The sequence below is a fragment of the Aphelocoma coerulescens genome, chromosome 4A, assembly GCF_041296385.1.
Source record: "Aphelocoma coerulescens isolate FSJ_1873_10779 chromosome 4A, UR_Acoe_1.0, whole genome shotgun sequence".
Taxonomy (NCBI): Eukaryota; Metazoa; Chordata; class Aves; order Passeriformes; family Corvidae; genus Aphelocoma; species Aphelocoma coerulescens.
The window spans coordinates 4,559,183-4,586,831 of NC_091018.1; the positions used below are offsets into that span (position 1 = coordinate 4,559,183).

General features: G+C 40.0%; 2 protein-coding genes across 4 annotated transcripts in view; both read right to left on the reverse strand.

The window, feature by feature from the left end:
* Positions 1–66: 66 nt before the first annotated feature.
* Positions 67–10,960, reverse strand: APOOL (apolipoprotein O like). 3 transcript variants are annotated; one of them, XM_069015060.1, is made up of 9 exons: positions 10,917–10,960; positions 6,782–6,886; positions 6,079–6,198; positions 4,980–5,034; positions 4,731–4,829; positions 4,286–4,377; positions 3,841–3,927; positions 2,253–2,286; positions 67–466 (listed from the first exon to the last, which is right to left on the reverse strand). In XM_069015060.1, exons 1-9 carry the CDS (start codon positions 10,926–10,928, stop codon positions 369–371), a joined length of 702 nt encoding a protein of 233 aa, XP_068871161.1. In that variant the 5' UTR covers positions 10,929–10,960; the 3' UTR covers positions 67–368. The 3 variants fall into 3 exon arrangements, with proteins under 3 accessions (XP_068871161.1, XP_068871158.1, XP_068871160.1); XM_069015057.1 differs by having other exon boundaries at positions 2,130–2,286; XM_069015059.1 differs by lacking the exon at positions 6,079–6,198 and having other exon boundaries at positions 2,130–2,286.
* A 7,516-nt stretch (positions 10,961–18,476) lies between these two features.
* LOC138110320 (connector enhancer of kinase suppressor of ras 2-like) overlaps positions 18,477–27,649 on the reverse strand; it is a 135,632-nt gene continuing 126,459 nt past the window's right edge. The window contains exons 20-24 of the mRNA XM_069015062.1: positions 22,642–22,712; positions 21,782–21,885; positions 19,969–20,476; positions 19,454–19,653; positions 18,477–18,808 (exon numbers count right to left, since the gene is read on the reverse strand). Of these exons, the coding sequence (XP_068871163.1) occupies positions 18,593–18,808; positions 19,454–19,653; positions 19,969–20,476; positions 21,782–21,885; positions 22,642–22,712 (1,099 nt within the window). The 3' untranslated portion in view covers positions 18,477–18,592. The remainder of the gene's footprint in view (positions 18,809–19,453; positions 19,654–19,968; positions 20,477–21,781; positions 21,886–22,641; positions 22,713–27,649) is intronic.

Sequence of the window (27,649 nt, forward strand, 5' to 3'; positions counted from 1 at the left end):
CCACATTCTTCTTTCAGATCAATGAACATCTGAGCCAAAGCAGAGATATGTTTGCATTCTCAAATATCCTTTGTGAAGTGACATTTATTAGCAAGTTTGGCACAGAGAAACCTCACTGGGAGAAGACACTGACAAATCTTGTTTTCTCAGTGTCTAACTAATGACACTGAGGGAATTCCCATTGCTTATATGGAGTCAGGAACAAAATAAGCACTGAACAGAATCATGTACGTCAATAATACAAATTGGGAGATAAGAAAATATCTGATTAAATTATACCTCACAGAGTATGTATTGTAAAGATTATTCCTTCCCTTCTTCCCTCCCCCTTATCTGTAATATTTTGCAGTTTGTAAAGCAGACTTGGCTTAGCTTCTGGTGCTGTACATGTCCACATCTTCTGGGCTGGACTGACCATGGTCCACAAGTTTTGGATCAGGCTTAAATTTTGATGTCTTCACTGTTCCTGTTAGAGATAGTAAAGAAATATCATTTAAAAATATGCATATATTTGAGCTGTAGGGAAAAAAAGCTTAGTGTTACATTTTGAGAATTTCTGTATTACCAAACACTAAGAAAAGATCAAAATCTCTCTGTTTGAGTTCAAAGTGTGTTAAGATGTGATAAAAGAGGATGAGGGAATGTGGGAATGCTGAGCACAGCAGTGGATGGAGAGCAGGACCTCCTCCCACTCTCCAATACCACCTCTAACACAGCAGAATGAGAGAAGAAATTGTGATGCTTTGCCCAAGAAAGTTTGAGGCATGGAAAAAAATCTCCAGTGTTTCTTGCCCCAGTGCTCCCAGGAGCAGAGCTGGCTCCCAAAACCAACCCTGCCAGATCTTCCCTGAAGCTGCTGCCAGATGGCAACAATTCCAAATGAAGACAAACACTCTTACCTGGTTTCACTTCATGACTTCCAAAACCCATGAACTGAGTTTAGTAAAACATTGAACCCCCCCACTCACCCTGAAGGACAGTGCACAGGCTGACTTATTTAATGATACTGCAATTCTCTAAGGGAATATAAGGGCAGGTTTTCTAAGGCTGTGTCTCCTGTTCCTGATCTACTTCTTTTCCAGCTGCATCACTTGGTCTAACAAAGGGTGTTACATCCTCCTGAAAGCTTTGCCCCATTTCGAATGAGAAAATAAACATCTCTGACAACACAGATTCATTTAGGGCATGGATATTTTTGGCTGTATTGGGGACATGAACTAATTCCACCTATGAAAGCAAAGACAGATCTAAATACACAAACCCAATAAAGACAGTTTGGCCTGAAGCAAATGTAAAAACAGATCAAAGCATTCCACAAGCGAGATCAGAAAAAATTCAGGTGCAAAGCAAAGATGTGAATGCATACTATAGTGAAAATAAAGGGAAAAAATATTAAAAGCCTCATTCAAGTATGTTCTGCTTGCTTTCCAGAAAAACCAATTCCTTCCTTCCAAGTTATTTCCTTGTAACAAATAAAATTCAGAAATTGCCCTTACAAAAGGTAACAGTATTAAAAAAAAAATTTAGTTCTCCTTTATAAGGTAATTCCACTGTTTTCTCTTACAAATTGGACTACAAATTTTTGTCTGTTAAATAGGCTCTTACATGATCAGTTGATTATCTCAACCACTTAAGATGCACAAGGAACAACTGCAAAAAACCCAGCAAAATAAAATCCAATGCTTCATTTCTCATATACTCTCTCCTCTTTCCTTCCACTATGGGTCATCTCTGCATTGTTAGCAGAGGCTAAAAGTAACGAAATCCATTTGAGACTTCAATCTTCTAATTATAATCCAAATTAAAACCTTTTTGTGTGTTTTGCATTTGGATTATTCCTTATTTTGGCCTACAAAAGAATCTGGTTTACATTAACATTGGGTGTCTGACATTACTGAGAGAGAACAGCAAATATATAATTCTGATACTGTGGCAGGGTCCACAGTGAGAAAATTATCAACTCCCTGAGGCTCTGAAATATGTATTAAATGACAGCATGTAAAATATGCTCTCAAGAATAATATGCACTGACAGTCTGCTCCAGTTTAGAGCAGGAGTAAGTACAAAATTAAGTCAACTAATTGGATTTGCAAGTTGCCCTGAGATTACACTTGAAATGTTTAATTCACCTGATGAAGGCACTGGATCTTCATTACTCCAGCACTCTACTGGCAAAGATTCTGTTCTGTTCAATGATCTTGACTCAACAGCAGACTCAGGTTTGGTACTACAAGTTCCTTTCTTTTTCTTACCTTCTTGCATAATTGGTTTTGACTCTTGCTGCAGCTGTGAACCAAACATTAATAAAAGAAAGCACATGGGTACATGCTTAATACATTATTGCAAAATAAAGCTTTCAAGTCTAGAAGCTTATCTTCTATGAAATTATTTTCAGAAATGACATCATACAATGATATTCAACTAGTCAGCTGCACACAAGGGACACAGATGGAAAAAGTAAAATGCATGAAACCCCACAGATCAAATAGAATAAATTCATGTATAAGGGAATTTGACATAAGTATGTACTTAGGACTGAAGATGTGGTTTTACTTGAGACCCTCCAAAAAGTTCATTTCCAGGTGAGGAGCCTTTAGCCTTACACAAGACTGAAACAGCACTGAGTGTTTACAGAACACTTACTACCCCTAGTTAGTAGAAGATAGAAAGATAAATCATTCTCACACCTTAGTAATGAAAACTAATATATCTTGGGAACAGGTTTCACTCAGGGAAAAAAAAATGAAGTTAATAAAAGTGTCTGTACCACATCAATTCTTGTTTTGCTATTATTTAATGACAGTTATCTGAATCTCATTTTCAAAACTCAGAATTCCATTTGTGCTTCTGAGAGGAAATAAAACGTGAGGACTGCATGCCAATGAGCACTGTAAATTTACAGCAAAATACCTCTACATGTTAGTATAACTGAGAAATTGAAATTTTCTTTGAAAAGAGCAACAAAAAATTACTCCACAAAGCTGAAATTTTACTCGGGAAGTGCTACTTTTGTCAACGTTTTATAAATTTCCACTTGAGAAAAAAGTCCTTTCAGGTTGGATAAAACCCGTGTTTCATTCTGGGATTACTAACCCAAATTCCATATGTAATTTACAGAAGGTTCATATTGCCCTCTACTCTCTGCTGGCAAGGCCTCAGCTGTTTGCTGTGTCCTATTTTGACCACTCCACTTAAAAAAACACAAACCACACACAAAATCCCCTAAAAACAGGAAAAGCAGAGAAACTAGAGGGAATTCAGAGGAGAACAAGAATTATGTCAGAGTTAGAAAACCTGCTCTGTAAAAGAAAGTTATACTGGAGAAAAGAATGTCAAAAACCATGATACATTTTTCATACATAATAGGTCAATATAAAGAGGTTACTGATCATTTATTTACTATGGTTGCAATGAGGACAAGACAAAGAAAAGAAATAAATCACAGGGTAATTCAAACAGACTTCCTGAAAGGGTTGTAGAAGAATAAGCCATTCATACCTACTGTAATCCTGAGTGTCTTTAGCCTAAATTCAGGAGCTGCTTAAGACCAAAGCTTGAATCAGAATGGATCCTTTATGTCAAGATAAAAAATGAGCTCGAAGAGAAACTCATTCTTCTCCTGTGCACTCTGCACGTGTTGTGCACTAACAGAGGGGATCTCAGTATCTACAGGTGGGAAACGTGTAAGAGCAATTAAACACTGAAGTGACTAAAAGATCAGATTGGGGCTTGTGCCTTGCTTAACACAATCAGTAAACGTTAAACAGCATCAGCAGAGGAGTCCACAACTTTCTAATCTCCCTCTCAATGTGTGAGTTATCATTATTTCCCAAGTCCTACCTTGGAGACAGTTTCTTTTTCTGCCCACAGTGACCTCACAGCCTCGTAGGTCTGATGACTCGCACAAAGTAACTTTTTCCCTGTTACCTATTTTTTCAGAAAAACATAATTTAACAACAGCTTTAAAAATACATCGACACACATGCCATTCAAATGAAATTAGTCATGTCTGCATGAGAACATGCTTGACCCCAAACTAAGGCTTTTCAAGATCTAGTGCATATTTCTCTTAAATCAAGTAAATTGTAAATAATGTTTAAATTGGTATTAGGAATCCACAGGAAACATTCCCATGCTAATCCACCTACTCCAAATGAAATCAAAACCTGATCAGCAAAAAAGTGTTCTGGCAATGTTGGCACAGTAGACTAGGAGCACCAGTTTTAAAGGATCCAAACTTGTCTCACTATGTTGGAACTGACCACAGATAAACCCAGAAACTTACCTTAGCAATGACCACTGACTGAGCTGGGTAACAAACAGAATATCCTACAGCAGTAAGTCCCAATGGATAAGCAATTTTCTTAAACCTAGAACCTGTACAGAGCCAAGTATTTTGAATAATTAGACAATAATGAAATGCAAATTAAATAGTTGTAGCAATTAAATGCAGGAGACATAGATATTCTGAAAGAGAAATAATCCTCAACTAGATTTTCCAATATTGTGAAGAATGAGAAGAACAATTGTATTATTAGTCTGTCTAATCCTGCTCTGTCAGGTCTCAGCCAGCTTCTAACAGCAATAAAAAATGTCCCTTCAGTATACCAGGAAGGATTTTTCTTTTAGTCACACAGGGTTTTGCCAATGTTTCAGAAGAGTATTCTGACCACAGAAATTGTTACATGCTCCATATCCCACAGACCAATAATGAAAGAAGCAAACCCTACCTTTTCTTGCCAGCACTACACCAGCCAAGCCTGACACTGTAATTACACTGGCTTTGGGAAGAAAGTCTGGGGGAGGGTTGTTCAGGTAAACATAAGCATCTATGAAATGGAAAAAAAAAAGAAGACAAAAAAGAAGCAGGGCAATTCAATATTAGTAATTTTATTTCCCACTTAAGAAATAAAGATGAAAACTTTGACTTTACTGAGAGTTAATATACATGAAATGAGACAGGTATGTGACTTGCCTACCTTTTCCAAACTGAATTGCATCCACTATTCCATTTTTAACAAAGACAAAAGCACTCTACAAAGAAAAAATATGAAACCAGAAAGTAAAATCTCTGCAAAAGTAGCTGTTCACATATATTCAGCACAATGAGACAAAGAATTACTGTGTAACTTTAAAAAACCCAAACCAGATCAGTGACCTTCTAGAAAGGCTGTTCAGAGATCTACCCTCTTTGTGACAAACATTTTTATATTTTTAAAACTTACCTTGACAATTATTTAAAAAAAAAAATCTCTAATGTAAGCTCACTTTCAAAACTGACATATCAGGAACTGTAGAGTAGGAAAACACCTGGACTTCAACTGTGCAATATAAGAAAATTCAATTATAAAATACAATCTTCTCTTCCCTAAAGAGTTTCTCAGGAAAACCGTTTGGAAGAACACCACCGAATTTGTACCGCCAGAGGTCACTGCTACTCAGTGTCAGGAACTCTCACTGATTAATTGCATGAGAAAGTTTGCTACAGATTTATAACAAGAGTATTTCAGTCATGCAGTCACTGACAACATTTTGACAGACCAATGGAATTAATAATTTACAGAAAATACAGGAAGACATTTTGAATTTTTTTTTTCAACTATTAGGGTCTACATTTTTATGTAAAAGCAAAACACAAGCATAAAATCTCTTCCTGCCAACAGCCAGATGAAGCTGCTGCTTCCCAGCAGGTACAAGAGCAGTGACAGGCCCCACAGTTCCCTCTCCACCTGGAACAGGCAGTAACAGAGCTGGGAGGTATTTCTAATGACTTCTGAGGAACACCCTGCTGCAACAGGTACATGAGATGCACTCTGTCTTTTTTGTCAGGTACTGCCCTTTAAAAGCAGCTCCTTCTCCATGGACTGCACCTGGAATTTCAGACTCCAAAACGTCCTCAAGTTCCACCAGCAAGAATTTACTACTGCTGTAGAAGGAGGGCTCATTTTTCCATCCTAAATTATCTTATGCCAAGACAAGAGACTGCAAGAAACCCTCCAGGGGGAAGTAAGCTGTTTTTTCAGTGGTGAGTCGAGTGCTGAGGAGCTGTGGGAAGCCTTGGGTGCAGGCTTTCCTTACCTGGCACCACCCAAAGTAGCGGGCGGTCGTCTGCCGCACTGCCGAGAGCTGCTGCTGCAGGTGCCCAGGCTGCTCCTCGATGTACTTTGACTTCAGAGGGGGTGCACTGTAAATTGGGAGCTGGAAACAAAGGCACAGCTGTACAGCAGGGACAGAGTTCTCTATTCTCAGTAGCTGCTGCACTTGAATGGGGTTTTTCAAGCCTGCAAACACTCAGTGTTCTCAATACGGCAAACAAAACCTCTACATGGAATTATGAACTTTTACAGTTCCAAACTGACTCTACTCAAATGTGACTTCACTCTTTAGAAATGAAAACTGAAGCAACTCTACAGATTTTAAGCAGCAGAATTACTGAGTATGACAAACTATCATTCAGCAAAGGCATGAGCAAGAATAATTAGAAGACGGATGTGTGTATTACTAGAAACTGCACATTAGAAAAGAATGCATCAGAAAGTATTCTATTTTTACCTTTTCTGACTTCATTTTTGAACTACTGTAATAATGACAATGAGATGAAACTTTACTAATTTAGTAACACTTCGTGCTTTATTTGAGCTACAGTTGTCAGTTTTTTATTATCACATATTACTTTGCTATGTATTTTAGTTACTGGGTAATATAATTCAATGGAAAGAGCTGCTATTCTGCAGATCTTTCCAGTATTATTTTAAAGACCAACAAAAAGGAGGATTCATACCTTATCTGGCTTCACCAGCTGACTTTTTGACTCCTTTTCTGTTGCTGCATATACAGTAATACATACAAATGGCAGCCCAGAATAAACAGCTGCCAGCTTTGCCACCTGGGACAGAGATGAAAAAAGGGAGTCTTAATGCTGAAATAAAAATTTCCCTTGTGCTTCATCAAATATGGGATTAAACAAGTCACTTTTAAAACCTTTTTTAAGCCTTATGCCTTTTAGAAATGTCTTCTGACTTATACAAAGATTTTCTCAAATTATAATGGTAAAGAAAAAGTTAAAGATCCCTGACAACAGTTTTATGTCTAAAATACCAGGAAGAACTTTGTGCTCAAAGGCACACTGATGCTTCCTTCACCTGTTAGGATAAATTCAGATGTAATTTACTCAGCATGCAGGAACTCCAAGTCAATGAATGACTCATTTCAGCAAAAACACGTTGATTTTATTTGCTGCAGAGACAGAGCAAGCTCCTCTTCCCACAGAGACTGCCAGGCAGGGCAGTGACCTTGGGCAGGAATTTGTGAGAGCTCTGCCCCTCTCCTCACTGGGAGGGCCATCCCCAGGTGTGTGAGCAGACACTGAGCCCACAGCACGTCTGTGTCTGCAGTGGCGCAGGGGGAGATACCGAAACTCGTGACATTAAAGGTCTGTGTGCTTCCCTTGCTGCCCCAGCTGTGTGGGGAGGTGTGGATGTGGGCAGAAGGAAGATGGAGGTGACTCCACTGCCAGAATCTGCAGAGAAAAGTCTTACATAGAAAAAATAAACATCAGCCACGCTGCCACCAGGAGGGCTGGCCATGAATCCAGTCAGTCACATGCTGACAAAAGATCTAGCATCCAGCGTTAGTGAAGGTTACACAGCAACATCAAACTCTCAGTACAGTGAGCTCTTGGCTGCCATTCCAAGGGCCACTTGCCATCTTTCCTTCCATGCCCAACAGCAGGAAGAGCCACTGGGATGTTCTCATCTGCCCAGGCCAGGATCGTGGCTCTCGTGGCACCCAACAGGCCCAGGACACAGAGACCAGGTGAGAGAGGAGGGTGACAATCAAAGTAAGTCCCAATTAGCACAATAATTGCCTTTCTGATAAGAGTTTGCTTGGCACAAAATGCCACAGTCTGAGCCACAGAAGATCATCTAGAAGAGGTGTGTGTCCTCAAAATCTCCATATTTTTGAAGAATTATTAAAGAAAAACTATTTAAAACCTATCATAATTCAGACTGCTTATTTCAGTACAGCATGCTACCAGAACAAGATACCAATTTTCAGTAGACACTAGAAGCACTACTGAATTTAAAAGTGACAGAGCATGGAAAAGTTGTACTGTTCACTTAAAAAAATTCATATATTTTTAAAAGTCACAATGGAGTTCTATGCTCAATGTAAAAGAGAAAGCTATACTGGGAATGATGAAAATGGTCCAGCTCCTGACTGACAGTAATTGCTTTACTTTTGTGTGCCTGCAGACAAACACATAAATGTTTGAAGATCCAAGGAAACAGCTGTACTGGCTAACATTTACACTGGCACAGTTATTCCAAGAGGGTTTCACCCTTTTCTACTGAAATCACAAAGAACCAGAGTGAAAGAAAAGGCAACATCACCGTGACTGCATTAAAGAGGCTTCACTGCATGGAGCTGTTTATCCTGTTCCTTATCTAATCATGAGATGCACTAAAAAGACTCAATTAGCTAAATTGTTTCTCATATTCATTTATTGAAATTATTTTATTAAAAGTTTCTTAAGAGGCATTATGTATTAAACAAGGAAAATCATATATTGTTTAGCTAAAGAAATCAAAAAGCATTTTACCTATGAAAACTTCTACAGAAGTCACTGAGAATTAAGAAACAGCAGGATCATACTGATGTATCCAACACTAAGAAAGAAGCACAGAGAAAAACACCTGCACCAAGCTGGAGCTGTGAAACACCCTGGAATTACATGTTCAGCCAGCAGAGTGATTTCAGAGCATCAGCTGATAACTGACTTAGATAGAAATAAAAATCTTCTTTTGGATGAATTCAGGAAATTGCTGCAGCTACAAAAGCCATGAGGCCAGGTGACATTTCTGGAGATGAATTCTGCAGGGACACAGAGCTAAACACCAGCAGAAGGGAATGTCAGTGGCAGGAGTTAAAATATTACCTGTAACACCACTGCCGTGTTCCTGGCCCGCAATACTTACAACCTGAAGGATTTTTTTTTCTCTAGGCATAAAAGCCCACCAAAGACAAACAGACATGGCGTAATTTTTGATGAGAAGCCTGAACAGCAATTGTTTTCTGAAGAAATGCATTATATGCTCTCTAGCAGAAAATTGTTACAGCTACGCCTCTTAATAGTAGAACTGGAGTAAGACCAATCAAAATACAATAATAAAACTGTCAAATGTACCTGGATAATTTTGGCTCTAAGTCTTTGCATTTCAAACAATCTGCTTCAAAGTGCTGGAATCTTATCAAAGATAAAAAATACAGATTCTATTAAAAAAAAAAAGTTAAAGAGCTGCATCACTACAAAGAATTCACTAGGTTGCACTCAAAAGATGCAGAATACAAACTAAACCATAATAAAACCATATAGTTAATTTATGCTAATCTCCAAGACATTGTTTCCCACTGAAACTACAAATTCTGTGTACTTGCTTCAAGAATTGGAGCATGAGTCAGGAAACTTTCTCGGAAAGCAGGAACAGCCTCAAAACAAATGTAATCAAAGGAGTGGAGTATATGCAAAAATCTGATGCATGGATTTATATATAAAAATATACGAGTTCTCTATCACAAAACAGGAATCTACTAGCCAGGTTAAAATAAGATTAAAATTTAGCTGCTACCTCACATCATATTTTCCATGATAAAATGTTAATTAAAGAATAAAGAGTCATAGGTTTATGACTTTCTCCTACCACTGAGATGTCTTGCAGTGGATCAGAAAACTGTCTCACTCCTTTTGGTTTATTTTTCCCAGAAGTTACACAAGACATGACAATTGCCAGAAGCTTGGGGGCCAAACCCAGTATCCTAATTCAGGTGTGTATTTATAAATCTCTAATGACAACTAGCAAAAACACACACACAAGTGGAACAGAGCATCCTCCCACTTCACCTCAACTCACTGACAGTCCGTGGATTTGGTTTTAATCTTGGTCTGCCAGAAGGTGACCTACAGAGAGTGAAATCTTAAGAAGAATAAAACTCTTATTAATCTTTCATAGTAAATAGTAAAGAACACATAAAATTACATCACTTCACTAAAGGTACTGAATCACTCAGATTTATGTACTGAGCCAAACTACTTCAAGATCACCCAGCCGGACAGCAAAGCCAAAGACAATTTCTTTTCCTATAACTTAAGGTAAAATGCTTTATTTTAATTTCTCTGGCTGTCCTTGTTGACATCATAGTTTTCTCTGCAGATATACACACATTTTACACGCTTTTCAAAAGTAAATAGGAAGATTCATGTGAGAGCAACCTATTCATCAATTTGACTGTGAACACTGGAAAACCTGTCTAAACGTTTGTGAGAAAGCCTGGAGCTTTACATGCACGTTTTTCTCTGTTTAATGACACTGTATTATTCCTACAAGTAGAGATATTTTAGATACTTGTAACCCTGTTAGCTCGTAACAGCGTGATTTTAACAGCCTTGTTTTAGTGATGTACAGCACTACTAGCACTTTATCATGTTATTACCAAACTATCATCTCGATATTCCTCGAGTTGAAGGTGTTTCGGGGGCTGTGAGTAGATGCAGAATAACCAGAAGAGAAATACTGCTTTTATTCCCTTTTGCACAATTTAACCACCTCTCGAACCAGCTCTTTCCCCCTCAGGTCCCACACTACCACAGAGACCCCTCACTGCCCCACTCCTCCACCTGACCCCGGCTTCCGCGGCACCCGCGGCTCCTTCCCCCCAGCACCGCCGGAGCTGCGGGCGGGCCGGGCGCTCCCGAGGGGCCACACGGAGCCGCCCCGGCTGCCCCGAGCCCGCGGAGCCCGCAGGACAGCGGGAGCGGAGCCTGAGAGGGAGCGGAGCCTGAGGGGCAGCGGAGCCTGAGGGGCAGCGGAGCCGCGGGGCCGGAGGCAGCTCCGGCCTGAGGGCGGGCGGACACTCACCTTGGCCGCCATGTTGGACAGCGCCGCGTACGGCGCCCCGGATGGGCCGCGCCGGGCGGGGCCGAGGGGCCGGGGCGGGACCGCGCTCAGACCGGGCGGGATCGCCCTCAGCCGGCGGCGCCCCGAGGTGGGCCGGGGTGGATCTCCCTCAGCCGGAGCCGGATCGCCCCGAAGCGGGGAGGGATGGATCCCTCTCACCGAGGGAGGGATCGCGCTCTCAGCTGGCATCGCCCCAAAGCGGGCATGGATGATCCCCCTCAGCCGGGGCGGGATCACCCTCAGCCGGCATCGCCCTAAAGCGGGCAGGGATGGATCGCCCTCAGCCGAGATCGCCCCAAGGTGGGCAGGGAGCCCCCTCAGCCAGGGCAGGGATCGCGCCCAGACCGTGCAGAATCCCCCTCAGCCGGCATGGCCCTCAGACCGGGAAGGATGCCCCTCATCCCGCATCGCACTCAGCCTGGATCACCCTCAGAACATACAAAATCCCCCAGAAACGCACAATCTAAGTGCAGGTAATTCGTTTATTGAAGTCCAAATTTACAACTGAAGTTTACAACTTTTTTTTTTTTTTTTTCCCCCAAAACAAAAGCTTTGTTTGAATTTAGGAAGAATAAATGTTTGTTTTTGTTTTTGTGTTTTTTTGTTTTTTTTTTTTTTAAATAATGTACAGACTATATCTCTTAAATAAGTTAATATCTTTGAAAAAAGAGCAATATGTTCCTTTTTTTAATGTTGCAGTGCAACTTACAACTTACATGTCTGTGCAATGTACCATGAGGTATATGCCCAGTGAGCAACACACAGTGAAGTTTTCCATTCATAAATTTTCATTGTAGACACACAAAAAGTTAACAAGTTATTAATCTGTGATAGAAAAAACGCAGCCGGTTACAGTAATCCACACAGAACTCATCTGGAAAGAGGGAAAAAAGAAACCTAATGTTCATTGCCTATAGAAACTATTGGATCATCTCTCAACATAGACAAGTATAAAATTAAAAATACTGTTGTGAAACTGAAGAAATACTGTATTATCCAGGGGTTGAAACCTCGTTTGACCTGTATTAGTCTAGAACCATTGGTTTTCTCTCTGTAGCATCCACGAGCTGAGGGATTTACTGCGGAACCAATGGAGCATCTGCTCATCAAAGCATTAAGCACGATGAGAACTATAGAAAAGTTGCAGAATGCTCAAAAACTTACAACTCCAACATTTTCCCTGGCATGGACAGGTGGTTTTCCATTGCCTCTTAGTTCATCTCCCAGCTGATTAGAAAAACAAGGCTGAAACATGGAAGATTACTCGTATGTGAAGCTTGACACTTCAAACTTCGCGAGATGGCTCTAAAATACTTATTCTTCTTAATGACAGAAAACATATATTTATTTAAGAAAGAATCATCCACAATATAACTTTGTGATAAATAACAGTTCTGCCTCTAATACATATATACATACTGCTTGTAAACAAAAATGCCCACAGGTCATGGAGTCTCCATGATTTTTATACAAGGCGCTATCGATTTTTTTTTTTTTTTTTTTTTTTTGTTATTGAAAACAGTCCTAGTGAAAGTTTGGTTTAGAACCTCCTATTGCTACAGAAACGGTAAGAATGTTTATATTTACAAAGAAACAAAGACCATGGAGACCCCATAGCGTTATTTGCCGAAGATTTGAAGTTGGTGGGGTTTGCAAAATACACGTTGTCAGCACGTTGGACAGGTTGAACACCAGCAGTACGATACTCCAGTGCTTTGGTATTTCAACCCCTGAATATACAAAGACATTACTACAGCCTACTTCACAGTTTAATGCAAGTAAAGTGCAAGCCATAGTACAAGGGTGTCATACATTTCCATACATGTAAGCGTTATCTAAAAAAGGCTCTATACAAGGTTTATTAGCTATTTAGTAACCTAGACGGAAGTCACCTATGGCCCAGCAATTAATGGTCTTACAAGGATATTGTCTTTGCAATACAGTATGTGTCAAATGTAAAAAGTTTATTAATACTAGTGCATTTCTCTTATATCCTAACCTATTTTCTCGTCAGATTTTTAAGCTGAAATCCTTGTTTCTCAGTAAAACAGAAGTCTTAACTGGTAACAGGGTCTTACTGGTTTTTTGGCCAGTGAACACGGTTCGTTAAGACATACTTGTTTCGTGGTTGCTAGTGAAAAAATGCAGTAGTTAATATGTATGATGTGACATCCTTAGTTAATCTGCAGCATTCGGACAGACGCATTTACTGCTAGTAAAAAGATCTGTATTGATACCCTCACCAACTCCTGAGGATGAACAATATTCTAGAAATGTGAGGACAGAAGCTACAGGGCTTAGCTGGTCAAACAGCAGGTTGTTGACGTATTTGATCATTTTTACAACATTGCTTTCTTTCAAATACTGCTCATACAGTGGCATTAATGCTTGAAGTCCCTAATTGTCACTTCTAACACATGTATGTGCTCAATAAAAATAAAGATATATCTGCCTGGCCTGCTTTAAGAGTGAATATGGTTCTTTTCCTGAAGGCAGTTTCTGTCTGAATGATTTAATTTTTTTTTTTTTTTTTAAGAGGAGGTCCCAGTAGTATATCACCTATCTTCAAACCTGATAGAAGCTTAAACAATATTATTTATAAACCTCCTTCTGGATGTGCAAGAGTGGTAAAACCCGTAAAATGTAGAAAATAAGCTTTTAAAAAATGTTTTTTTCACTATTAGTTATATCCAGAGCAGAGTGTTCCCTGCCCCCACGTTAGAGAGTGGAACTGATCGGAAACATCCCATTTTGCTTGTGTGTAATGGGAGCACAGAAAATACCTATAAACATCAACTAAGAAAATAGAACCCACTAGTTTTGGTTTAAATAGCCATGTAATTTCCATACATCAGCTGATACGGCTCAGGTGTGATTTTTAGATGGGATTTTCAGATCTGTGCTCACATAACAGCCATGGAGAGCCTCAGCCACTCGGTATGAATTCATCTGAGAGAGGAGATGGAGGACCTTTCCCCACACCATCCTGCCTGGAAAACCTACCATGAGCCTCAGCTTTAGTGAGGGAAACATTCTGGAAGAAAAAGAGCTTTTTAATACTGAATATAAATGAATAGCTAATATTGCTTCTCCAGTCTTTCCTGTTATTACTCATTTTTTGTCCGAGTGGTAAATAAACATCATTTGGTAGTAGGGAAAGTGATGTGTTGTCTCGGTGGCCTAAGGCATGTGGAACATGGAAAATCTGCCGTGGAAAACCTGTGCCCTTCTGGCTGCCCTAAAAGCACCATTTCCCTACTGTGAAAACTGAGGAGAGAATAAAATCCTTTATGAGACCAAGCCAGCACTTATTTCTCTTACATTAAATGTAGGGAACCCGGGTGTGCCATGAATGGGGTGTTCGAGCTGAGGCCCAGCAATACAGACAGGCCTGTGCTCTCTTCCTGAAGGAATCTCTCTAGGACAGTCAGAATATCTGTAGAGACACAAGACTTGCTTATACTGACAAATGGAGTGTTTAAACTGTAAATTAAATTGTCTGGTGGTATCCTCTAGTTCAGGGGTAGCTGACAGGCATTGCAGAGGGGGCTGGTTTTGTTGTGCTGCATCATGCCTTAGCCAGGGGTTGTTTTACACAAACCATCTTTGAAGGACTTTGTTCCCCGCTGCATGAAGAGTTTGTACAAACTGTTGATGAATTATCACAGAATAGCTCTGCTGGCAGAGCTGTCCCTCCTCAAGGATCAACAGCCCCCAGCTATATCACCCTGGTCATAAATACTGCTATTTTTTTGGCAGAAAAGAATGCTTTTACGACTTTGGAAGACAGTAAAACCATATGAGGAGAGAATATGGCAAATAAGGTATATGATAATCTTGGCCTGATTTGCATTACTTGAGACAAAACTAAGAAGAATGTTCTTTGTTCTCCTCAGATTTGTGTTGAGTTAAACAATTTCTACCTGATTGTTATTTTTTCTCCCAGAAGTCCTATTAACATTTAAAGTGAAATCTCCTGAAGGTCAGCAGCAGAATTCTACAACTTTTGAGGAGGCTTAGCCCTTCTCAGAGCCGCTGTAAAGTAACCCCTTCAAAGGTACCTGTACTGTCCTTCACAAGACCTTGGAGAATGAGTGTTCTGGCCTGGAAGGCTGTAACTGCTGAGAGGAGTAAGAGTAGACTTAAGTGGCCATGTACAACTCTCTGCAACACTCATTTATTTTTCCTTGGAAAAAGCCAGTGGAGCACCACAGCTGAGAGCTGAATATACTGATAAGAACCTCCTCCTCCTCCTTTGATTTTTGTTCGTGTCAATTAGAGCAAGCTCAGGGTAGTTTTCACTTAAAATAATGAAACCAAGAAAAATGTCTCAGTTCTCTCAGGAGGTGATGCTGAGAGAGCTATTAAGACACTTTCAAAAATCTGACATGTCACTGAATACAGAACAGTATTAAAAAAGGAGGGGAATCAGTAGCTCAGGGGGAGCATTAAATCAGTTGTAATGAAAAATAGCCAGTAACAAAAAGACTCAGCTTGTAGGGTGTCAGAAAAAGTCTGTGGGCTGAGACATTTTACCTGCAGGAATCCTGAATGAAGACACTAATAAGATCCAGTTAAATAAATCATATCCAAACAACATTTCCATGTTGTTGTATATGTTAAAAACCAAGTTTTACCTGAGAATTCAGGCAGGAAAACTGGTAAATTAATAAATTTATTGTACTGGTGCTATTTATTTCCCTTGATGAACACAACAGCCAAGCCTCGTTCTTTTCTTATTTAAAAATATGGCATCAAAACGACCACAACAATTCCAGCTGCTTTGTACAGTGTGTTTAAGCACCTATTGGTCCAGGAGAATTAGACATATTTTAACACATGAGCAGGATTTGGTGCATGAATTTTTAAATACAGTATCTGTATTGCACTTTGCATTCCAGTGAGTTCAAAGGTGGTGAAAATTCAAATAGTTGTGCTGTGGTGACTGTGCACATTACTCTCTGCAGTACATATAGATTGGCACCTACATCCAGGAGGAGGAAACCCATGGCAGGGAGGGAAGGGCTGCAGGGTGGAGTTGAGTACATGTGCCAGGGGTATGATAAGTTGTTGTGAAATGGCTTCCAAATGCCAGCTGACATTTGTGAAGGAATAAAGTCTTTGTATTGCTTAATTTAGCAATTTGATTTTGCTTGCTTTAAGGCACAAGCAATGCCAGACAAATGTTTCAAACTTTTCTCCCAGTTAATCTTAAGCCCATTAGAGGGAATTTCTCCAGTGTATCTCATCTCATTTCATCTCATGAATCTCCTGGACAATTTATTTGGCCTATTCAGTGCAAATCAGGTTTGCTGAGAGCTGCTCTGCAAGAGCAGAATGCAGACTCACAATTCCAAGAATTTCAGAAACAATGATCTCATGACACTGGAAGATTTTTAAAGATAAGCTGAGCGAAAGTGTGAACTCTCAACTATTTATCTCATCTACTCATATTTCAGAAATTGTATTTAAACTTAAAACTGAGATAATCTATTTTCCCTACTACTTGTGTCATTTCTGAGAAGTATATCTTCCCAATTATATTTATCATTTTCAGCTATAAGTAGTATTCTCTGTTTACCTGTGACTTCACTGAATATGCTTAGTTCTGTCTTGAGTGACAATAGAGTGGCATTTGAAATCCTTTTGGAAAGCTATTTGAAAATAATATAGATCTTTTCATTATGAAAGCACAAACCATCTTTTGGGTTTGAAACAAAAGGCATATTTAAATTTATTTAGGAATTTAGATAGTTCAATCTATTTAACTAATTTGGTGATCATCCATCACTGCTTGCATGTATAGTATGAGTTAATTTCCAAATGGATTCTATAATTTACGCTGTTGCTCACTGGAAATGAAGGAATGAAATTGAGACTGGAAAGAAGGGAGGAGGCAAGGGAATGGTGTTTTTAATTTTGTCTTTGTTTCTCACTATGCAATTGTATTTTAAATTGTTAATAAATGGATTTTCCCCAAGTCAAGTTTGTTTGCCTATGATAACCATTAGTAGGTGATCTCCCTGTCTTTATCTCAACCTGGAAGCTTTTCCATGACATTTTTTCCCCCTGTCCAACCAAGGTCAGTCCCCCTCAGCTGCTCTGCGGAGATGGAATTAATACCAAGGACACCTTCACATGGGTTTGGCTTTGGGAATAATTAAATCTCTCCCTGGATATTAGGACCTCACTGAGATAACATTTTTTCCTGTATTATGCTGAACTACATGGATTTTAGAGTCCTGGATGTATGAGAGACAATTAGGTTTATCTTGTGAAAAAATTGTCAGTGAAATCTGTTTCAGTGAAATGACATCAGCTGTATTCACATCCCCTTCGTTCTGCCTTTTAGAGCTATTCTAGCAAGCAGAGTCAAAGCAAACTGTAAATGTTTTTGAAATCTATGTTCGGTAGCATTCAGAGCAATCTTCTTTTCCCCCCAAGAATACAAGTATTTTCCCCAAAATCTGATTCTTACAAACCATTCTCACCCAGGCAAGGAAGTGAAATACACTGTGTGACTTGTGTGTCTTCCCAAACCAATCAATACAGATTGGTTTTAGAATGATGTTTTGAATAACTTCACCCACTTGCAAATGTACTGCTAGCAGTTAAAAATTATTGCCAGACATTACATAATTTTGAATAATTAACTCAGCTATAGATGTCAGTCTATCACAGAATGTAATTGATTAGTTCAGGAGGTTTTTTTAGCTGTTTTCTCATGCTTTTTTGAATTTTGTGACTCACAGTCATGTGTCACTTAAATTCACAGTGAAGAAACGATGAAAACCTGCAGTATGTACCTTACTCAGTGCAGATGTTTTTTTTTCTTTCACCATGAAATACTTCAAATTCTATTAAAACCAGTTTAAGTTGCAGCATTAGTGAACAACCAATATTGTTCTACTCGTATCTTACCTCTGTGCCAAACCTGCTTGCTCGTGTTCCTTCGTTTGAAAGGCAGGCACAGCACATTACAAACACAGTATTTAAATGGCATGTACAGAGTGCCCATAGGGCCAGACTGGGATCTATTTCTTAGATGTACAGTGTACATTTTAAGGCACACTATAGGGATTGAGTTTACATTTTGATAACTCTGTCCTTTTATTTGCAAAGATGGTCACTACCTGGAAATGTTGCAAAAATAAATGTTCATCTCTAAGAGTGGCCAATGTATTTATGTCTTCATTTTTATATTTTTTCTCAAGAAAAAATGTGTGAAAATGTGAACTTTAGGGCATTTTAAAAGGAAATGTCAACTACGATGTTACATTTTATATACATAGATATGTATTTAGATATATCTAAATATATAAAATGATTGTAGGAGCTCATACTATAAGCTGAGTTCTAGTACAGTACTTTAAATATACTGGTATTTATTTTCAGTTACACTTCTGCACCACTTCTTTCTAATGCAGAGCTTGATACGGACATTGGTTGATAATAGCAAACAAAAAGAATTCATAAAGAATATTATTGTCTTATCATGCAATGTAGTAGGCATCCTGTGGCACTATTCTCTTACCCAAGTATTTACAGTACTGCTGAGTACCTTAGCAATAAATACCCAGTGTTTTTCTGACTGCATCTTTCAGGGCACCCAGCAGGGACTCAGGCTGAGGCTCCTGTCACACGTGAGTCTCGATGAAGGAGTGTGTGTGTGTCAGCATTGGGGCTGAGCTTGCCAGTTCAGAGGCTCCGTTTTGAGACTTCCCAGCAGCACTGTACTCACAAATGTCCAGGAAAAACTCATAGTTCTTTAATTTCCAATCTTTGAACTTCTTTGATGTTAAATTGGGATCATCCAGAAGACTGTTGATAACTGTGAGGTCCCCTTCCTTTGCCTGGCAAATTCCAGAAAGACAGAGGACACATCAAAATGAAATTTTGTATTTCAGCACCTTATTTCTTCTTTCACTTTAATGCTAAGTGCTGGGGAAACTACTATGGAAACTTTAATATTTACCTAAATTCAGGAACTATTACACTATAAACTGTTTGACAGCTCAGTCTGTGGCATGTGCTACAAGTTGCCTGCACAGAGTGTCAAAGAGTGTCTTTTTTTTCTTAAGTGGGAACATGTTTGCTTTCAAGGATTTTTAGTTTCTTTAAAACTTAGTTGTAAGGTACAAAAAAAGCATTAACAATAGAAAATGTAAAGAGGTTAAGGACAAGGGGAAATGGCTTCACACTGCCGTAGGGCAGGGTTAGCTGGGATATTGGAGAGAAATTCTTCCTTGTGAGGGTGGGGAGGCCCTGGCACAGGGTGCCCAGAGAAGCTGTGGCTGCCCCTGGATCCCTGGAATTGTCCAAGGCTGGGTTGGACAGGGCTTGGAGCAACCTGGGACAGTGGAAGGTGTCCCTGCCCGTGGCAGGGGTGGCACTGGATGGGCTTTAAGGTCTCTACAACCCAAACCCTTCTGTGATTCCACGATTATACTTTTCCTAGTTTATGTTCCTTACACACAAAATCAGTGATAAAGCCTTACTTTTAAAGTGCTCTTGAGAACTCGGATGTGGTGCAGCTTTTCATTGATCACGGGGTCGTTGCAGCGCTTCACGAAAGACTTGCGGAACTCCTGCTTGGTGGAGGGCCGCTGCTCTCCGAAAGCTGACAGACTGGCTTCTTCCAGACTTCTGTAGAGTTCTTGCAGACCATCTGGGATTTCTTCAATCTCTTTTATGTTTTCTGGAAGAAAAGAAAGAAACCTAACAACAAACCTGATCATTCAGATGAAGTCTCTAAAAGCAGCAATACTGCAACTTCAATACTATATTAACCTATTACTCAGTTTTCCAATGTTTGTTTTGATTGAAATGAGAACATTTGGATCATCCCAAAGCTCAGTTTTTTAGTGCTACATCATCCTGGCATTTCAAGTACAAACTTCTGTGTTTGCCAACATCCAGCAGTTCAGCCACAAAATCCTTGCTGAGAATAGTGGCAGTACTGCTCTGGATTTTGATGGCAGTAAAGCAGATGAGAACATCTCCCAGAGCTTACCTTCTGCACAGAAACTATTGTGCCTTCTAATGGGAACCTTCTCTTCCAGGTTGTCATCGGTGCCTTCGATGGACTTTACTCGTCCCTTCCCCCGGACATCTCTGTTTCGGGGAAGGCTTTGGCTGCGTTGTTTCTGGGGCCGCCCATAGGAGCTGTGTCCCCTCGGACATTCCACCAGGGGAAAAGGCCCATCCTGCTCAAAATTGTGGCGCCTCTGGACGGGCAGCGTGGCTTGTCTCCGTTTGTCTGGGGACATTCCGGGCCGGCCACTCATGTACTCTGCCTCTGGAGGGACAGTCTGAAGGAAATGGAGCCCTGAACTGGTTAAGGGAGTCTCTATCAGGTCCTGCCACGAGCGCCGTTCTCGGTAAGGGGGTCTGCACCCCGAGGAGTGGGTGCTGCCTGCTACATCCTGCCGGGAGTCCTCGGCAGAAGAGTGGGAATACGTTGATTCGCTGGAAAAGTGTCGACCTTGTTTGGCTTCAGGGAATGGACTTGAAGAATTCACCTGGAAAGATACAAAAACATCTGCCCATAAGACAATGTTTTGAACAGACCCAAGAAAAAGACTGTAGTGTAAAGCATTCTATAGTATCTAGTAATCAGATGGACTTGATTTGTCATAACATGAACCACTGTAAACAGAAGAGAATTAGCAGCGACAACTTTTATACAAGTGCTGTTTTTACCACTCCCTATTCTTGTTTTGCACATTCTCTGCCCACGAGCAACTCCTGATGGAAAGAACAGTGTAACACTGGTGCAGGTTTCCTGAAGACCTGTGCAGCTTACACTCAGTCCAGCTGAGGACAGTGTAAGTCTCCAAAAGAAACCGTAATTGGATTTCTTTTCTTTTTTTAGGGGCCAAACAGAAAAAAACAAAAAAAACCCAAACCTAAACAACAAAAACTTCAGCACCCAGGAAGATTTTTGACTGGGGGACTGTTGAACTTGTGAAACGATTTGAATGAATTCTGCTGGGTCTGTGTACAAATTGAATTCAAAACAAAGAGAAAGGCAAAAATGTGGAAAAACAGAAAGGGAGGGGCTTAACCTGTATCCCAGTTGATAAAACAGCATCACATGGGTGAAAATCAGTCTGAACTTCACCCATGTGATGCTGTTGTCTCAGTCACTCTTTCTTTGGTTCTGGCTGTGTGAGGATCGTGTCATTCACGCTGAAGAAAAATCTGAAAGAAAAATAGAGAACAGTCCTATCTGTGCTTAGAATCATAGAATAATTATCATAATTGCCTGTGTTTTGTCTAATAGAAATGTTCTATTTGCAATACTGTCACTACTATGGTATTGTACACAGTCTTGTAAAAAAAACCCCTCTTTTCTAGAAAGATTTATTTTTCAAAAAAGAACAAAAACATGATTATTGTGTGAATGTGAGCTGATCTTAATCTCTAACATCCAGTATCCAATATTCATAATTGAAAACCAATCTCAATTAAAACAAACTATCCCATCTACCACATTCTTTTCATATTCTGCAGTGAAGGTAAAATATTCTATTCCTATTATGATGTGTAGTTTCACCAATCCTACAAAAAAAGGTCATATTTCCAGTCTGGTGACAGACCTGTGTCAGGACACATTTACCTCTCCTTCCTTTCTAACTGATTTGCTATGGAAAAATCCAAGTCTTGGCTCATGAGGAACAGCAGTAATTTCATTTCTACAGTCACATCTGGCTTTGTTCCACTGCCTTTATGGTATTTAAATATCCCGGAACAAGGGAAGTGCAGGTCAAGGCACTCAGATGTCTTTTGGTGCCCTACGGTGGCGTGCAGTGTGTGTGACTCACTGAGGGTGTTCGGTGGTAGGTGTCACACAGCGTGGAGGAGCCCTCCTGCTTCAGGGTGAGGGAGCCATCGATGTCGTCCTGATCGCTTTCACTCCAGTAATCTGCTGACAAAGCATTCCACGTTTCACTCGGGTGCTTTTCCACAAGAAAGCAGATCCCACATTTTAACAACATCCTTCCATGGCCAGGTAAAACACTCCCCAGCCACCCACAGGGCTCGGCAGCCACTCAGGAATGGGCTGGTGGAAAGGTCTGGCACCTCAAACACACAGGGAGTGCAGGAACCTCTGAATGCTTTAGGGAGGTGTTACAGAAGGCAGCTTGGGCACCTGACTCCCTGTGCACATAAAACCAACTTCTGGTCACAGACTTTCAAGCAGAAACCTCATTCCAGATGCCGAAGTAGAGCCAAGCCTGAACACTTAATTTAACTGGGCATAGCAGGTTCTGCTGTGGGTGATGGGGAAGGGGCAAAGCTGGCACCTGAGCTCGGGACGTGCAAACAAATATTGCTGAAGCTCACATTGCCCTGAAGTCTGTGATATCTGCGCTGGTTTTAGGGGAATGAGCATCCCTAGGGCTGGGATCTGGGAGATCACACCTCACCCTAAACCCCACATTCTCTTTATCACTATTTAAAATATTTCTTAAAATTACTATTCAGGATTTTATTTTCTTTAGTGGTGGCACCAATAAATGTAGTTCTTCAAGGAAATGTATTCTTATCAAAATTGATATTTGAAAAGATAAGGCCATATGTTGATAAAGAAATCAGTTATGACCTCTCCAGCTTTGTTGAAATACTGAACAGATTTGTACTGTCTGCTCTCTTCTCCTAATTATAATCACTGAAGCATTACCTTCATCTGGGTGAATATCCTTGTCATCAGGTGTGTAACCAATTGCTGCGAGACCCAAACGATTCATCCATCTAATAGAATGATAAAAATGAGGAAGAGAGGTATTTAAAAGGAATATCTCATGTAAATCTGAAGGCATACATATTCCTGTCATCTGGAAAAGTCAGAGACAATGCTTAGCACAAAACACCGTTCAGGCAGTTGAAGTGATTCAGATGTGTTGGGTGGCTGATAACTGGGAGTGAAGGATGTCCCAGTCCGAGCACACTGCACTGTTCCTCTGGATGCTCATCTCATGCAGAATCAGCCCTTGGCATTTTATTCTGCTGCCTAGAAATCAGAGGAATTAGGATATCAATCCTCCTCATGTCCTCTGGAAAGTGTGACACACACACACACAAACATGCCCACTTTAGCAAAGAATAAATCAAATTTTTGTAGAGAATGTCCAGCTCCGTCCCCACGTTAAGCACAGTCAAACCCTCTCCAAGCTGCATGTGAGGACCGTGTGGGGAAGGTTTTCCAGAGACACAGTGTAAAGGAGCTTATCACATTTATTCTGATTGCTTCTTCTATTTATTTCAAGAACTTGGCTGAATTGCCAAAATACTAGAAAATAAAATACAATGATGATAATTATTGTCTGAAAATCTGTATTGGGAAATAAGTTGAATTGAATTTGTATCCTCAGAAATCTAAAACAGCCTATGGCAGTTTGGTTGTTTGCTTGTCTGGATTCACAATGCTGGTGATATAAACATTTCATCTTGTTGAGCTGTGATATCAACACTGCTTTCCCTTGATTTGTTTAATACAAATTTTTGGGTTTCTAAAGCAAGACTTGGTAAATTGCAAGTACTTCAATATTTGCATTTCACATTGGATGTGCTGCTTTCTTTCTTTGTCCCCAAATTATTTAGTTTGATAGAAAATACGATTTTTTCCTTCATTAGGAAAATATTACCATTTATTTTGGGGAAAATACCTTTTGAGTTTTCTTTATGTAAGATACCTGGATGTTTATACAGTATATAATTGAAAAACTGGGGAAAGAAGGAAATTAACACACAGAGGGAAAGTCACTTCTCAATGTTCAGCAAATGGAAAATTAAGAACTATCTTATTTTCATCAACAAGGAGATATAACTGAAGAAAAAAAGCCTTAATAGTGACATCTATAATGTCTGGGATGTTTTTAACCATTCCCTCACTGAGTGACTAAATTCTTTATTATGCCATTAATTTCCCAGTATGTTGATGTGAGAGTTTATCTGGAAGCAGCTCTTTTTTCCTTTTTGAACAATTGCAACATCAAATTTATTAATAATTATGTTCTTGGTAAACGAATATTATAATGACAAAAACATCTTTCACAGGCCTCAAGTCAGACATTAGTGAACAGTACATGAAATATCAAAAGGACAAGTTGTTTTGCAGATTAAAACAAGAAAATTATTCAGTATTATTCTTTCCCTCTTGTACTAGAAGAGACAAAAAGCTTTTAAGGACATATGTGACTGTTATTGTCCAGGAGGGTGGTATGTGGGAGATGGTAGGCACAGCAAGGAGGCAGAAAATGAAGGAAGAGTGAACTCTCCACTAAAAATAGTGCACAGTTCAGCACATATTGATCTCCTGGTCTCAGCAGCTCCACAGAGGCTCCGAGAAATGATCTTAATTTGTAATATTGGATACAGCACTGACTCACTGCACAGCCTGCAGCAAATCCTTCTATGGATCTTATGACTTTCCTAAGTATCCAAAGGGGACAACAATGTTTACTTCTTACAGGGAATTGTGAGAGGGCTTAATTTACTTTGCAAAACTATGAAAATAAAGAATCGTACAATTGTATTGCTTTGCCTCTCAGTATTAAGCCAGAAGTGAGCAAATGAGATGAAAATGGAAATGATGATTAGTTTTCCCAAATATCAGCTGCAGGGTTAGGACTGCTTCCAGCCGTTGTTTGCATCAGCATGTCAATAACTCATCTTTATCATGAGGGAAGTACATTTAAACTGGATTAACAGATTTACAGAAGAGCTTTTGCACAGTGCTCACCAGCATCGTTTCCCTCAGCACACGGTGCCTTGATTGCCTGGCATTTGCTTCCCTTGCAAGGCAGATCCTTCATTGCAGGAATGGCAATGACATCAGTCCCTGCTCGTTATTAAGCATTTGTATTCACCAGTTCTTAATCAGTTGTTCCCGAATTTCTAAACTCATTAGCATTGGAGCAAAATAGTTCTAGTCATACTTTGCCATATGCCTTTGGCAATTAAGCAGGATGGCTCAGTGCCTTCAGTTGAGGTTCTGCTTAAGCACCAATGATAAATTAGGACTAATTACCATTTTCCAAGGTAAAACCAACTCAGCCATTTGTGTGGTCAGTGCATGGAAATTTGTATTGCCTTAAATTTCTTGCAAAATTTCTTTTGTTGCTCATTGTTAATTTGAAGGTGTCACATCTTGGAAGCAAATATAGACACCAGTTGAAGTGTTAGGATTAACCTTCCAGAGCACAAGGATGTTCTTAGGATACCCAGAGTATCAGCTTTACACATATGGCCTCAGTGGCCAAATCTGGAATTAGCTGAAGTTAATCTTCCTTCTCTAAGGCTGTTCAGGCTTTTCTCTTCCAAAGGCCAAGATCATCCCCAGCTATAGTTACAAGGGCTTTCTTACCTCATTTACCACAATTCAGAGTCAGCTCTTTGTCAAGCCAACATAAAGGGTTATCTGATGACATTCAGTGGCTTATCATGATATAATCTCTTCTGATAAAAGAACTAGAATCTCCATTTTAGGTTTTGTGTTTTTAAAAAAAGCATGAGTGAATGTTTTTGAGGTTAATCAGGAGGTATACAAGTGGTGAGATTACAGCTCATTTTCTTACAGTTAATTTTTTTTTTTCCCAAGGAAATGCAAACTCAGTTCAAAAGGAACCCTACATAAACTTGATGAATTTCCTTGATGAGCAAACCACTTTCATTTTTCAGAAAACTGCAGTCAGGGTTATAAAAAGCTCTTTGTGGAGAGCTTGGAAACACAGGCAGTTGGTTCTGAACTCTGCCCTGAGTGCCCTGAGGGCAAATGTTGGGTTCCAGGCGGGCACTGGAAGCTCCTGCCAGAGCTGGACTCCCAAGGGGTGGAGGATGAACATCCCCCTGAGGGACAGGCACTGCAGGGCTCCATGTTCTGCACCTGGCCAGCACAACCCCAGGAGCTGGATTGCTAAATTGGTTTCTAGAGCTGTGCCCCAACAGCTCTGGGACTTCCCCGTGGTCACAAGGAGACCTGGGCTGCCCTGGCAGGGGCACCTTTGGGATTTCGCAGGCACATCCCTGTACCCCGACCCCGGGGCAGAAAGCTGGACTCCCTCCCCCCAAATCCTGCCTTTTTACTTGGATAATTTCAACAACTCTTTCCTGTTGATAATTAAGCAACTCAACCAGCATGTTTCACTGAGTCTGGGCCACCCATCAGAGCACAGGGTTTGCATTCTGGATGGAAACTGTGATGACACGGAGCAGCACTAAATATCCCACGGATCCTCTGCCACAACATTTTACCTTCAGTATTGCACAGATCCCCATAAGATGTAATCACAGTCTTACCACAGCACGTTATAACAACCTACAGGGGACCAAGAAGTGGGTTAATTGTTTCTTGTTGCCTGTGCTCCAGTGAACCAAAGGCAGGGAAAGATGAGCCTCAAGTAAAGTCATTGAAATGCACAAATAAGTTTTATACTTTGTCTCAGTTAAATTCTAAATAAATCAGACTTGGCTTTAATTAATTCTGTTGGTTACAAACAGGCACTGTTGTCATTGCTTTGGGATAAAATAGAGCTGCCTGGTAGTATTTAAGTTAAATTTACTGAGATAATTCTGGTTATTACCCAGGGATTACAGCCCAGGGCCTCTTCTGAGAGTGATTCTGCCCCAGGACTGAGCCGTGATGAGTGAAGGCACCAGGGCAGTGAGGAACTGAGGAGCTGTTGCAAGAGGCAAAGCCTGATACTGAAGAGTGAATCATGCCTGAAATGCCCCGAATTGTCAGGAGCTGGGAGCACATTCACTCACTGACAGAACCACTGGGAAATATTAGAGCAGGCCAAACAACTGGGAAACAATTGAACATTGCTGGGCTCTCCTAACACTGTACTAAAACCAAGAATATGCCATTCCTCAATGTACAAATACATACATTTCTGTTTCCTGGCTGTTGTAGGCCTGAGCCAGCCCAAGGTCAGTGGGAGGTTCTGGGACTGAAGGCAATTAGTTTGCACAGTGGCATCACACTCACCCCCTTGGGTGTTCCTTTCTACAGCCCAGAGTGAAAAAGAACAAATAAAAGAATAAAACAACTTGGACAATCTCGGTTGTCATAAATTTGAGAGAACTATTTTCTTTAATGTAGGAGAATGGAAACCAATGGCAAGAGAATAACCTTTTTTACTTCCTATAAAAAAGGGGTGAAAAGTTACCATTTTTAGGTTATAGTTAGAACTGTTCCATAAATCCATGGAGAACAGGTCGGGAAAAAGTGAGTTTTGTGGCTCAGAAAAGTTTTATTTGCTAATATCCTCACTTACTGCACATATGAAGTGGTTGATTATAGAAGAAACTATCTAATTCAAATAAAAATATAAATGAATTATATATCCTGAAAAGATGTAAATTCAAGAAAAAGGCAATCCACTATTTCTCTCTGTTAAATGTTCCATTGAAAATTAAGTCTATGAAATCCCGAGGGATTAACAGATAGAATAAATAACATATATGTCCTAGAATAAAGAAAATATATTTCCTGTCTTTCTTGCATCTTTTCATCATTAATTCTTGCCCTTGCTGGTCACCTCTGCTTTGTGTTAGGAATATTTCAGTGCAGAAATAGATCTTAATTTTTGAGATTGCATCTATACTTGAGCTTATTTGGTCAAAAGGAAAAACTAGAATGAAAGTGGAAGCTAAATTTCACTTGAATCAAGTTATCTTCAAGTCTA